The 14,368-nt window shown below is 42.2% G+C and overlaps 4 protein-coding genes across 5 annotated transcripts in view; 1 reads left to right on the top strand and 3 right to left on the bottom strand.

Annotated features, from left to right (window-relative positions):
* Window positions 1–3,472, bottom strand: part of LOC143894776 (uncharacterized) — a 3,727-nt gene extending 255 nt beyond the window's left edge. The window contains exons 1-2 of one of the 2 annotated variants that reach the window (XR_013256158.1): window positions 1,029–1,098; window positions 1–155 (exon numbers count right to left, since the gene is read on the bottom strand). The exon at window positions 1–155 is cut by the window's left edge and continues 4 nt beyond it. Coding sequence is in view for 1 of the 2 variants with exons in the window: in XM_077401404.1 (XP_077257530.1) it covers window positions 1–155; window positions 2,212–2,216 (160 nt within the window). In the remaining variant the exon portion in view is untranslated. Of the gene's footprint in view, window positions 156–1,028; window positions 1,099–2,211 lie in introns of those variants that run through there. The other variant, XM_077401404.1, reaches the window with a different exon arrangement.
* Window positions 145–1,805, top strand: LOC143894775 (uncharacterized). The gene is made up of 2 exons (XM_077401403.1): window positions 145–784; window positions 866–1,805. Exons 1-2 carry the CDS (start codon window positions 411–413, stop codon window positions 1,638–1,640), a joined length of 1,149 nt encoding a protein of 382 aa, XP_077257529.1. The 5' UTR covers window positions 145–410; the 3' UTR covers window positions 1,641–1,805.
* Window positions 3,473–8,180: 4,708 nt separating the features above from the next.
* On the bottom strand, window positions 8,181–9,503 carry LOC143894786 (uncharacterized). The gene is made up of 2 exons (XM_077401417.1): window positions 9,192–9,503; window positions 8,181–9,137 (listed from the first exon to the last, which is right to left on the bottom strand). The coding sequence occupies exons 1-2, from the start codon at window positions 9,501–9,503 to the stop codon at window positions 8,181–8,183; spliced, it is 1,269 nt and encodes a 422-aa protein (XP_077257543.1).
* LOC143894780 (uncharacterized) lies at window positions 8,738–10,732 on the bottom strand. The gene is made up of 2 exons (XM_077401411.1): window positions 9,802–10,732; window positions 8,738–9,723 (listed from the first exon to the last, which is right to left on the bottom strand). Exons 1-2 carry the CDS (start codon window positions 10,730–10,732, stop codon window positions 9,539–9,541), a joined length of 1,116 nt encoding a protein of 371 aa, XP_077257537.1. The 3' UTR covers window positions 8,738–9,538.
* Between the last annotated feature and the right edge of the window lie 3,636 nt (window positions 10,733–14,368).

Below are 14,368 nucleotides of genomic sequence, written 5' to 3'. Positions count from 1 at the left end.
TGTGCTGTTTCTCACACGTTTCGTCTTGAATCGGAACGTAGTAGTTCGCACCGTGAGTGTTCATCGTATCTGGAGGCTGTTTATTGCAACTTACTCGAACCGTATCGAACTCTCGACTGCGCTCTAGAATCCTCGTAGACCATTTATACCCAAAACTGCAAATTTTGCAAAAATAGCGCCAATGTACGGCTGCTGCATGGTGACCACCACCACAATCCACATATACGTTAAATGTGATATCTTTGTCAAGAACATTCGTGATGAGATCATCTCATCGGGCATCAAATATGATTTTTTTTCAAGAGCATACGTGTCTCACGATGATTTCATCGAACACATGCAAAACTGCATCCAAATACCGCAAGAAATTAAAAAGAAGAAGGCGGTGATAAACGTGCAATCAATGGACAATGCATGTTTCGCATGGTCAGTGGTGGCTGCTCTGTATCCAGCCGAGAGACATACCTACAGATCGGAAATCTTCGTATCCACATTACACGTCGGTGCTAAATCTTACGGACATTGAGTTTCTAATGACGTTGAATCAAATTAAACGGTTTGAAAATCACAACAACATCTCCATCAACGTGTACAGCATCGAGAAAAAAAACATGGAACTTGCTATCTTGCCAATACGGGTTACTGATCGAAAGATGGACAGACATGTAAATCTGCTGTACGTGCATAACGACAACGTGGGACATTTTGCATGGATCAAGAACCTATCCCGCCTCGTGAGCTCGCAAATCAGTAAAAAAGAGCACAGGAAATACTTTTGCGATCGGTAAGTACCTATATAGTTCTTTTAATAATATAGAATATTTTGTGTATAAAAAATTTATAATATTTGCGTTTATTTTTGCAGATGTTTGCACTACTTCAGCTCCAACGAAAAATTGGCTGCCCACACCGTCGACTGTCAGGAGATGAATGACTGCGCGATCAAGTTACCGAGCGATAACGACAAGTGGTTGGCATTTAAAAATCACAACAGGAAGGAACGAGTTCCGTTTGTCGTATACGCCGACCTGGAATGTATTCTGGAGAAGATGGAAGCGGATTCGGAAACGTCCAGGTACACATATCAACATCATCGCGTGTTTAGCATAGGGTACTACGTGCGTTGCTCGTACGACGAGTCGTTATCTATGTATCGGTTTCGTCGCGATAAGGATTGCGTCGCGTGGTTCGCCGAGGAGCTAAGACGTTTAGCTCACGACGTAAAGACCATTTTGTCCACTAATATACCCATGGCAGATTTCACGCGAGACGAGTGGGAAAAGTTTAACAGTGCCACGCACTGTCACGTGTGCGAAGAACCGTTCGAGCCAGACGACGTGCGAGTACGCGATCATTGTCACCTGACCGGTCGATACAGAGGTCCCGCACATTCGAATTGTAACTTAAATTATAAAGATTCGCATTGCATTCCCATAGTGTTTCATAATTTATCGGGCTATGACGCACATTTTATTATAACTGAAATAGCAACAGCGTACGAAGGACATGTAGATTTACTCCCGATCACAAAAGAAAAATATATTTCGTTTACAAAAAACGTTCAAAACACCGAAGATAAAGATAAGAAAAACGTGCGTCAAATTGCGATTTATCGATTCGTAAAAGTTTCTCACCTCTAGTCTCGACAAATTGGCATCTTATCTCAGCAAGGATAAACTGCGAATATTGCAACGCGAATTTTGTGAATTATCCACAGAAAACTTTGATTTGCTGACACGAAAAGGCGTATTTCCATATGAATACATTGACTGCGTCGAAAAATTGGAGGACTTGTGGTTACCGCCGTGCGACTCGTTTTACAGTTCATTGACAGGTGACACCGTATCCGAGAGCGATTACGCGCACGCCGTCGACGTCTGGCAGTGGTTCTCCATTCGAACGCTCGGTGATTACAGCGATTTATATCTCAAGACCGATGTCTTGCTGTTGGCCGATATCTTTGAAAATTTTCGCGATAGTTGCGTCGCGAGTTACGGACTCGATTCGGCGTATTATTATACTCTACCGGGTTTTACGTGGGATGCTATGTTGAAGCATACACACATCAATTTCGAATTGCTCACCGACATTGACATGGTCATGTTTATCGAACGCGGTATACGCGGCGTTTTGAGTCATTGTTCAAACAGATACGCACTGGCCATCAACAAGTACATGCAATCGTACGATCCATCGAAACCGTCGTCATACCTCATGTATTTTGATGTAAATATCTTATACGGCTGGGCAATGTGTCAACCATTGCCATACGCAGATTTTAAATGGGTCGACAACGTAACCGATTTTAATGTTATAGATGTCGCGTTGGATTCCTCGATAGGCTACATACTCGAAGTCGATTTGGAGTATCCGCAACATCTTCACGACGCGCACACTGACCTACCGTTCTGTCCGACGCGCGATAAACCACCCGGCAAGCGGCAGGACAAGCTCCTTGCAACATTATACGATAAGAAACGTTATGTAATACATTATCGCAACCTGCAGCAGTGTACTCGTCACGGTCTCCGTATATCAAAAATTCACCGTATACTGAAATTCGCGCAATCTCCATGGCTTCGCGATTATATAGAACTTAATACGAAATTTAGGACATTGGTCAAAAATGATTTCGAAAAAAATTTATACAAATTGATGACCAATGCAGTGTTTGGCAAAACCATGGAGAATGTACGCAATCACGTTGACGTGCGCCTCGTGACTCATTGGGAGGGTAGATACGGCGCGGAGGCAATGATTGCGAAACCAAATTTTCATAGCCGAAGCGTCTTTTCGGAGAATTTAGTAGCAATAGAAATGCGAAAACTCGAGGTGAAGTTCGACAAACCAATCTATGTGGGTATGTGCATCCTCGATATATCCAAGACATGTTTGTATGAATTTCATCACGAGTACATGTTACCGTTGTATCGCGATAAGTGTAAAGTCACGTACACCGATACTGACAGTCTCATTTATCACATCGAGTGCGACGATGTGTATGATATCATGAAGCGTCACATTCATTATAGATTTGACACTAGCGATTATGCGATTGATAATACGTACGGTATCCCACTCGTCAATAAAAAAGTTCCGGGCTTAATGAAAGACGAAAATAACGGTGCGATAATGACCGAATTTGTCGGGTTTAGAGCAAAGATGTACGCCTTTGCGAGTGGACGGTAAGAAAGATACGAAAAAGGCTAAAGGTGTTAAGAGTAACGTCGTAGCCAGGTCGATAACGTTCGACGATTACACGCGGTGTCTGCGCGACAAAATCAAGAGACACGGTAGTGTCTCGCGCCAAGTACACGCGGAGCGAGACCGACCGTGACTCTTTTACGCGACGCGACGGGTTGCGAGTACCCGAGATGTTGAGATCTCGATAACGAGTGAACGGATCAAGTTCTAAGTAGGCTTGATCGATAGCTTGGGGTCCAATTAGGGGGGGGGGGTTTCTCTCATAATATTCCGCTACGTGCCTTACGAGCGGAGATATTGCAACGCAAAGTCCAAATGTGAAAATTTATTTTTAAGATACTCCTCCTAACGCTCTCATTCAATATTACTATGATTATCAGAGAACGTCCCTGTCACTTTTTCGACGCTGGCGGCGCAGGTATCGCCAGTTTCGATATCGCGCGCATATTTCGAAATTAGGTCGATAGACTTATCGGTCAGGAGGAAGATTTCTATTTAGGTAAATTAGGTATGTATATAATAAATATTGAGTCAACGGAAAAGAAGGTTCTCTACGCTTGGCAGAAAGTGCCGCTAGGAAATTTTTAAGTCGATTCTTATGAATCAAGCTTGAATTTGATGTCTATTATCCCAGGTTGCCGATGACGAGGTCCAAATAGTGCGCTTTATAGTTTTCGGTGTCCAGGTGTAATAATACGTTGAATTCGATGTCTACGTGTCCCAGGTTGCCGATGACGAGGTCCACATAGTGCGCTCCGTAGTTTTTGGTGTCTACGTGTATTAATATCTTGAATTCGATGTCTACGTGTCTCAGGTTGCCGATGACGAGGTCCACACAGTGCGCTCCGTAGTTTTCGGTGTCTACGTGTATTAATACGTTGAATTCGATGTCTACGTGTCCCAGGTTGCCGATGACGAGGTCCACATAGTGCGCTCCGTAGTTTTTGGTGTCTACGTGTATTAATATCTTGAATTCGATGTCCACGTGTCCCAGGTTGCCGATGACGGGATCCAGATAATGCGCTTCATAGTTTTCGGTGTCCAGGTGTAATCGTACGTTGAATGCCATGTCTAGGTGTCCCAGGTTGCCGATGACAAGGTCCACATAGTGCGCTCCGTAGTTTTCGGTGTCTACGTGTATTAATACCTTCAATTCGATGTTCACGTGTCCCAGGTTGCCGATGACGGGATCCAGATAGTGCGCTTCATAGTTTTCGGTGTCCAGGTGTAATCGTACGATGAATTCGATGTCTAGGTGTCGCAGGTTGCCGATGACGAGGTCCACATAGTGCGCTCCGTAGTTTTCGATGTCTACGTATATTAATACCTTGAATTCGATGTCCACGTGTCCCAGGTTGCCGATGACGAGGTCCACATAGTGCGCTTTGTAGTTTTCGGTGTCCAGGTGTAATAATACGTTGAATGCGATGTCTACGTGTCCCAGGTTGCCGATGACGAGGTCCACACAGTGCGCTCCGTAGTTTTCGGTGTCTACGTGTATTAATACCTTGAATTCGATGTTCACGTATTCCAGGTTGCCGATGACAAGATCCAGATAATGCGCTTCATAGTTTTCAGTGTCCAGGTGTAGTCGTACGATGAATGCGATGTCTAGGTGTCCCAGGTTGCCGATGACAAGGTCCACATAGTGCGCTCCGTAGTTTTCGGTGTCTACGTGTATTAATACCTTGAATTCGATGTTCACGTGTCCCAGGTTGCCGATGACGGGATCCAGATATCGCGCTCCGTAGTTTTCGGTGTCTAGGTGTAATAATACCTCGAATTTGATGTTCACGTGTCCCAGGTTGCCGATGACGAGATCCAGATAGTGCGCTTCATAGTTTTCGGTGTCCAGGTGTAATTGTACGTTGAATTCGATGTCTTGGTGTCCCAGGTTGCCGATGACAAGGTCCACATAGTGCGCTCCGTAGTTTTCGGTGTCTACGTGTATTAATTTGTATTCGATGTCCACGTATCTCAGGTTGCCGATGACGGGATCCAGATAGTGCGCTTCATAGTTTCCGGTGTCTAGGTGTAATCGTACGTTGAATTTGATGTCTAGGTGTCCCAGGTTGCCGATGACAAGGTCCACATAGTGCGCTTCGTAGTTTTCGGTGTCCAGGTGTAATAATATGTTGAATTCAATGTTTAGGTGTCCCAGGTTCCCGATGACAAAGTCCACATATTGCGCTCCGTAGTTTTCGGTGTCTACGTGTATTAATACCTTGAAATTGATGTCTAGGTGTCCCAGGTTGCTGATGACGAGGTCCACATAGTGCGCTTCATAGTTTTTGGTGTCTAGGTGTATTAATAACTTTAAATCTGAATATGTGCGTTCAACCGATACTCCGCTAGCCTAGCAATCGTAAGCAGTTGCTCGTTTTTGCTCGTTTCCTTTCTTTTTAATCCAGTAAGTCAAAAAAGAGGAAACAAGCGAAAACGAGCGACTGCTCACGATTGCTAGGCTAGCAAAATATCGGCTGAACGCACCCAATGTAGGCCTACACGTAGATATCGAATTTGAGGTATTAATACATGTAGACACCGAAAACTACGAAGCGCACTATGTGGACCTCGTCATCGGAACCTGGGACACTTAAACATTGAATTCAAGCTAGATTCATAAAAATCGACTTAAAATTTCCCTAGCGGCAGAATTAAAATTATGTCATGACATAATAAAAATCGCTGAATTAAAATTATGTCTAGACATAATAAAAATTGGACAAAAATTATGTTTAGACATAATAAAAATTGGATGAATTAAAATTATGTCTGACGTAAAAATAATTATCAAAAATATCGATACCTGAAGATATCGGTACATATACAGTTGCGAACAACATTCAGTAAGACACGCAAATAAAAATAAATAAAAAATTTTACAGTTAACGATTTGTTAACATTAATCATGCTTTATTGCGATTATGTTTTATGTTGAAATTGAAAATTATATACAAGGTGTACAACTAAAAGGGTTACAGATTATTATTTTTAAAAAACTGAGCAAAATATTAAATTGTTGTTTTTTTTAGAAATAATAGTCCGTAACACTTTTAGCTTCATACCTTGTATTATATACGGTTTATGAGATTATAAGATATATTGTTTATAAGATTAAGATGCGTAACACTACAAAAAGGCGTGATATCTGTACAAAATTACCTTTTTAAAAAAAGGTAAAATGAGCGCCAGGTACACGCATAATAGTGTATATGTATTATGTTGTTACTCTGTTATGTTGTTACCTCGAAAAAAACAAAGTGGTAGTATTATACCTCCAAATAGCTTTATCCTGTACATACTGTTTATACAATGCGTAATATACTACAAAAAGGCGTGATATCCGCACAAAATTACCTTTTTTAAAAAAAGGTAAAAAAAGGCGCCAAGTACACGTATAGTAGTGTATATGTTGTTACCTAAAAAAAAAAAAGAAAGTGGTAGTATTATACCTTGAAAAAACCTAAGTAACAAGTGGTAGATCTTTATATCTCGAAAAATCTCGAAAAAATCTAAGCAGTAGTATCTTTATTTCCGAAAAATTATAACCCAAGTGATACACGTCACAAAATTATGTTACCTTATCAAAAAAAAGAGTCGCGCTTCAAGTGATCTATTACAATTACAAAAAAGAAATGATATCTCTTTAAGTTAGAGCGCCAATTACAGAGAGAACATGTATATTGCCTCAAAAAATAATTGTTGCACTACATTGAAAAATCTTTACATTGTGTCAATTAGAAAAGAATGTATAATAACAATTTTATAAGATTAAAAAATTTTATTTAAATTTAACAAGGGAATACAAGATATTTAAATACAAAGTTATTTACATGTGTATTTTTTAATGGCCACAAAGAATTACAGAAGTAACAGTACAAAATAAAAATATTTTATTAAAATACATAAATTTTTCTTGTAAAAAAAATTGGCGCTGCTAGACCTCAAAATTTTAAATAAATAAATAAACTTATTCTATACTTAATTATAAGCCGCATTATCCGCCGTCCGCGTAGTCACGCACACCCATATCACTCACTCCCACATCCACGCTGATAATCATTTAATATTACTCCCATTGTATTCTTCTCTGAATTATTTTTATTTATTGTTGTTCTTATTTATTTAAAAGGTTTAGCAGCGCCAAGTTTTTTTACAAGAAAAATTTATGTATTTTAATAAAATATTTTTATTTTGTACTGTTACTTCTGTAATTCTTTGTGGCCATTAAAAAATACACATGTAAATAACTTTGTATTTAAATATCTTGTATTCCCTTGTTAAATTTAAATAACATTTTTTAATCTTATAAAATTGTTATTATACATTCTTTTCTAATTGACACAATGTAAAGATTTTTCAATGTAGTGCAACAATTATTTTTTGAGGCAATATACATGTTCTCTCTGTAATTGGCGCTCTAACTTAAAGAGATATCATTTCTTTTTTGTAATTGTAATAGATCACTTGAAGCGCGACTCTTTTTTTTGATAAGGTAACATAATTTTGTGACGTGTATCACTTGGGTTATAATTTTTCGGAAATAAAGATACTACTGCTTAGATTTTTTCGAGATTTTTCGAGATATAAAGATCTACCACTTGTTACTTAGGTTTTTTCGAGGTATAATACTACCACATTCTTTTTTTTTTAGGTTGAAATGACGCGACAGCAAACCTGCATAAGATCCAAAAAACACGAGGTATATACCGTGTTCGAAACGAAAATAGCTCTAAGTCCGTACGACGATAAGCGATACATTATACCCGGTTCTACCGAAACGCTGCCATGGGGACATTATAAAATACCAATGTAAATATATTGTAAATACCATTGTAAATATATTGTAAATACCATTGTAAATATATTGTAAATACCGCTGTAAATATATTGTAAATACATTTAGTTATTTAGGAAAATAAATATGTATGACTCATATGTATATATGTATATTTTTATACTGTAATAAATTTTTACAATACATTATTTTTGTGTATCCATGAATTGTGTGAATTATCAAATCCTAACCACTTTACATAAACCTCATTCCCTCTTTTGCGCAAAACTTTTTCAACGAGATACACGTCGGGATTAGCAACGCGATGTAACTCGTATTCGTAGAAGCCGCCGGCGACGGGTTTTTCGCAGGAATCTTCCAACAGATACGTCACAGGATTAGTTTTCTGCACTTTGACGATTCTAAACACCTCCGTGGTCCAATCTGGCGTGTATCCTTTTTCGAAGATTGTCTTGAATTTACTCACGCGTACCGAATCGCCCACTTTAAATCGCGCTGGAGCAGCAACCTTTACGTGGCTGTACTCCGTTGTTAGGAGCTTGTCGGCGATCGCGGGGGTAACATCGATGGGTCGCATTCCGATAGTTCGATGCTTTCGCGCGTTATAATCCGATACGAGACCTGGCAGCGAGTCGATCCATTTGTAATTTTCATTGCGCGTAAACATTTTCCACATGTTGTTCTTGAGCGTGCGATTGAATTGTTCGACGACCAATGCCTTCATTACGGAATATGTCGAATAGTGATTGATATTATGTTTCTTCAAGAGTTTCTGCACGTTTGTGTTGTAAAATTCTTTCCCCTTGTCAGTCTGCAGATTTTTCGGACATCTGCCACCGTCTCGAATTATTTTTGCAATCGCCGTGGTAACCTCGGGTCCGCTCTTGGTCTTGAGCGGTACGGCCCATGCGTGCTTGCTCAGCACGTCGATAACGGTGAGTATGTAGTGGTAGCCTCTGTTAAATCGCGTGTATGGTCGCATCTCGACCACATCCGCCTGCCACAGGTCATCGTATCCGCGTACTATGACGCGTCTTCGAGAAAAATTTCTTCTCGCAGGAGCGTGTAATTCTTCCACCAGCCGCCGTTTCTCAGCTGATTGCTTCTTACCAGCCATGACGATGACGCGCAACTGACGCAGATATCAGATGTACGTTCTTATCTATTCGCGATGATTCGCAATTACATCTTGAATCATCTTTTGAAGTTCGTTTAGGGTAATTTGCATATTATTCTGGAATACAGCCATCTTTCTCTCCATTTCATCCTGTCGATCTTCCAAAATTTGCACGCTCTGCTGCACGTAGCGTTTGTTGGCTGCATCGCCATCATCTACGGGCGGCGCTATCCGTCGAATCTTGCGCGATTTCGCGTCAAAGTCGGTGGCGACCATGCAAAGAGCGTTATCTCGCACGTAATTTCTGATTAATCCTCTCCATTGATAGTACGGTTCCGCACCGCCTCTTCCGAGCGATATACCAAACTTGTTGATCGGCATTTCGATGTTGATTGAATGACTCGCTGTCGCGCCACTTAATTTATAATAAGTCCAGCCTCGCGAAGTTCCTCGATAATCGACAGGATTTCGTTATCGTGACCGGTGTGACCCGCTAGGCGCGAAGCTTCGAGCAATCGGAGACGATCTACAAGCTCGTTGGGATCGTCCCAATGAACATAGTCGATCTTGTTGTCGTTTAATGTCATGGCACGCGGTATACCTTTTCCGGCTTTTTTACCCGAAATCGACTGTGCAATTATATGGTCGATCTTGTTGCCTGTCATGGCACGCGGTATACCTTTTCCAGCTTTTTTACCTGAAATCAGCGGCCCGATTATATGTGTGTACTTGTATCCCCCATTGCCCTTTATTTGAGCGTGAGCATCATAATTGCGTTTATGAACACTCGTCATCAACAGAATGCTCTTGTACGTTTGCATATCGTCCTCCGTGTAGATATCGTCATCGGGATATTTCTTAAAGATTAATTCGAAAAGACCACGTGTGCCATTGTATCGTATGCCGTCGATAATTATGTTGTCCGCATGGTTCACGTCAAAACGTTTATTACCGAGCATCATTCCATCGTTGGTGAATTTAACACCGTACGCGATGTCCATACCGCTTTCTTCATCGCCGCTCAGAACTGCCCCGATGTACTTTTGGCTCAATGGACCCAATTGATCTCGCAACGTTTCTTGACCCTCAGATGTTTGCAACTGCTGTCGAACGGACATCACGAGTGGGTCATTCGTGGTTTCAAAAACATCTTCGTTTGCGAGCACTGTGTGTTGTACGGAAGACGCAGAGGTTATCGGTGGTTCATTCAATGAACCTTTCGATCGTTTCGGTTTACGCGGTTGTAAAGTTTTTGTTATTTCGCTCAAATTAGATGGCACATTTATCGATCGTTTCAACGTAACCGGAGTTGAAGCCATTACAGAGTCGTTAAACGAGGCGTTTGGTCGTTGTCGTTTGAGCTTCGGCTCTTCGTCTTCCCACGCCGTTTCATTCTCAATCTTTGACACGTCAGATTCTTTGTCAGCTACGGTGTTTTCGACAATCTGCCTTAGAGGTTCGATGACGGGCTTAAAGTGTCTCTCCAACGCAATATCTTCCTCCATTTTACCAGTTTTCAAGGCGTGATATTTTTTGCGAATCGAATTGCTCGTTTTCGCAATATCTTTCACGATCCTCTCGCGCTCTCTAATCTCCTCGCTGCTGTCCATGTTGCGCTAACGTTGTTCAATCGACGCGTCGACAACAACTAACCACGTTTTGGTATCGCAAAGTCGTTAAATCCTTTTCTGTATCGACCATTCGAAATCGCGCTGTCCTTGTCTATCACCACGAATCCGTACTTTTGTTGCCAACACGTATGACACAATTTACTGAAATCATCGTAAGACATATCTGTGTTTACGTGATCGCTGTATATGTGTTTCAGATTGGTACCATCCTGTTTAAACAGAATCAATAAATTCGCGTTGTCGCGTATAAGATGCTTCGGTATCTTCGCATACGTCTGACAAAGATAGAAAGAGTCAATGTCCGCGTGCCGGCCCATTGCAAAGTATTCTCTTATCGTATCCTGCTTGTCGCATGCCACGTCATCAAAGATAAAAATAGAATTCGGGAGCGCCTCGCTCGGCGGAATGACGTCACTGTTATTCGAGAACGTAAAGTAGCCAATCTCTTCTATCGGTGTTAGTATATTCTCCAAATATCGATATTTCGGTTGTTGCAACGATTTCGAGTACACATACACGTTCTCGAAACGTACACCGTGCGGACTTTCCAGCAAGCTTATCAAAACGTTTGTCTTGCCGCAATTCGACGGACCGCAGATGATACCGCGTATAGAAATCGGTAGCATGCCTCCATGTTTGCGTACCTCTTTTGTTAACGGCATCCTATCGTCAAAGTTTGTCACTTTGATCGTCCGCGATTGTCGTACGAACCGCATTTTACCTCCCCTCCACAACGAATGAATAATAATATCGAGAAAGCTGGCCTATTTATAGAGACGCGTAGAGCTGAGATGCTCAGTCGTTAAAATGTTTTTGCTCGTGTCGGATAACAGCGATATTTACGATTTAACCGCCGAGCAGTTAAAGTATATACCAAAGGTCATTCTACTGCGACAGTTTTATAATCACATAGATTATTTGTGGGATAAGCTTCCCGAACATATCAAGACAGATTCGGAGGTTCAGCAATATCGGCGCTGTTTAATACATTATAATTTGCCGTGTCAGCAAACGCACATCGACGGTCCGCCGCCGTTGATAAAAAACTGCGGCGAATGCCGCCGAAGATAGGTCGAGGTCTGCTGAATCGCGCGATAAACGCGCTTCCGATCGAATTACATATCCCCGGCTATCAATTTTGCGGACCGGGAACTCGCTTAGAAACACGATTGGCAAGAGGTGATCGGGGTATCAATCCATTGGACGCGGCGTGTCGCGAGCACGACATAGCCTACTCGCGTAGCAGCGATCTCGTAGAACGACACGTGGCAGACAATATACTCGCCGCGGAAGCGCGAAAACGTGTCATCGCGAACGATTCGACTCTCGGAGAGAGAGCTGCGGCTACAGCCGTCTGGGCGGCCATGAAGGCTAAAACGAAACTCGGTATGGGTTTGAAAACGAAGAAAAAGAAGAAGACCAAGCGAATACTTCCGGTAGCGAAACGCGGCGGTATCCTACCGATCTTGCCGTTATTAGGGGTTCTCGGCTCGTTGGTCGGCGGAGCGGCAGGAGTCGCAAAGGCCGTGAATGACAACAAAGCCGCGCGACGTCAGCTGGAAGAGATGCAACGTCACAATCGCGCCATGGAAGGTCACGGACTTTATCTCGCTCCGTACAAACGCGGACGGGGAGTCTCAAGAAAAAAAAAAACGTCGAAGGGACGCTAAAAATTCCCAAGGGTGTAACTACCAATGTGCAACTGCAACAATTGGCAAAACGTATGCGCATTCCATATTTTAGAGGTGTTTTCATGCGCGACTCGTTACCGATCGGCGGCATACGTCGAAACGAGAGCGGTATCGTGAATTTGGATAATACTGATGGACCGGGTACTCACTGGGTGGCGTATGCGAAGAAGGGAGATCGTGCCATATATTTCGACAGTTTTGGCAATCTTCGACCACCGAGAGAATTGGCGCAGTATCTAGAGAACAATGTAATAGAGTACAATCGCACGCCTTATCAGCGATACGATCAGAGCAATTGCGGACAACTGTGTCTGCGTTTTCTACAGTCGGTTGACAATCAATTTAAAGACCGGCGTTACGCTGTTTAATCTCAGTATTCATTCAAACATGTCACTGACATTTACGCTCACCGGCAAGAGCAGCATCCTCGCGGTAAGCTACTTTCCCGCCGTGGATTTGAGCGATGGCGATTACGAGCTCGGTCTAACAGATTTTGAAACATATCACACGATACCGAATGTAAATTCGTCGAACAATAAATTCTACTATGACGACGACGACAAGGAGATTACCATTCCCGAAGGATCGTACGAACTGCGTGATATAGACATGTATCTGAAACGCGCTCTTTTATGGGACCCATCCAATAATGTCTCGACAAACGAAGATGAACCACACCCATTGATTATTATTCATGCTAATAGCAATACGATGAAGAGCGAGATCAAGTGCGCTTATCGGATAAATTTCACAAAACCGAACAACATTGGATCGCTGCTGGGATTTTCAGCGAATCGCGTGCTGGAGTCGCGACAATGGCACGAATCGGATGTTCCGCTAAATATCATCAACGTAAACATCATTCGCATAGAGTGTAACGTGACAGCGGGTGCGTACAGCAACGACAAGTACGTGCACACGATACACGAGTTTTCACCGAGCGTGCCACCAGGATATAAGATATCGGAAACGCCGGCACAGATCATTTACCTTCCGATCATCGTACGGAGCATTTCGGACTTGACGCTTCGCGTCGTGGATCAGGACGGTCGATTGATTGATTTTTGCGGAGAAGAGATCACCGTTAGACTGCATGTACGAAGACGACAGCGATAACGTGAGATGCTCGTAGGTACTGAACGAAGCTGAGCAGGTGCGACAGACGAAAAACAAAAAGACAATCCGATTGCCAAAGAAGAAACTCACTGCGTCAAACATTGAATTTTTGAAATCATTGGGTTTCGTCGTACAAAATAGCTAATATCTTAAACATTGGAGGTGAACCGATCTTTGACGACAGCGTCGTCAAGATTGAGACACACACGTACAATCCGTATGCTAACACAACGTTTGGACATAACGATGAGATAAGAATACCCATACAACAGCAAGATTTATACACATTGCCGTGTGAAAGCTATCTCTACGTTGAAGGACGATTGGTAATAAAGAGAAGGAATGACGAGTCTGTGACAACGCTTGCGAATAATTGCGTGGCGTTCATGTTCGATGAGATTTGATACGAGCTCAACGGTGTGGAGATTGATCGCAACAGAAACGTTGGCATAACCAGTACCATCAAGAACTACGTATCGCTATCGTATAATGATACTCAACTCATGCGGAATGCTGGCTGGGACGTTACATCGAACATACCGGAAGGATACTTTAACTTTTGCGTACCGCTCAAGTTGTTGCTGGGCTTTTGCGAGGATTACAAACGCGTCGTTGTTAATGCTCGTCACGAATTAATTTTGATACGTGCGCGTAGCGATAACAATTGCATTGTAGGAAATCCTACGACGGAGCCGGAAATCGAATTGTTTAAAATACAGTGGCGAATGCCTCACGTTACGTTAAACGAGGTCAATAAGCTATCTATGCTACGGGCCTTGGAAAGCGGGCGATATCTTAGTGTCAGTTT

This window comes from Temnothorax americanus, unplaced genomic scaffold (assembly GCF_048541705.1).
Source record: "Temnothorax americanus isolate GAGA-0224 unplaced genomic scaffold, ASM4854170v1 Scaffold141, whole genome shotgun sequence".
In the NCBI taxonomy this organism is placed as follows: Eukaryota; Metazoa; Arthropoda; class Insecta; order Hymenoptera; family Formicidae; genus Temnothorax; species Temnothorax americanus.
Note: the sequence above shows the minus strand (reverse complement) of the source record. Positions and strands in the feature narration are given on the sequence as shown.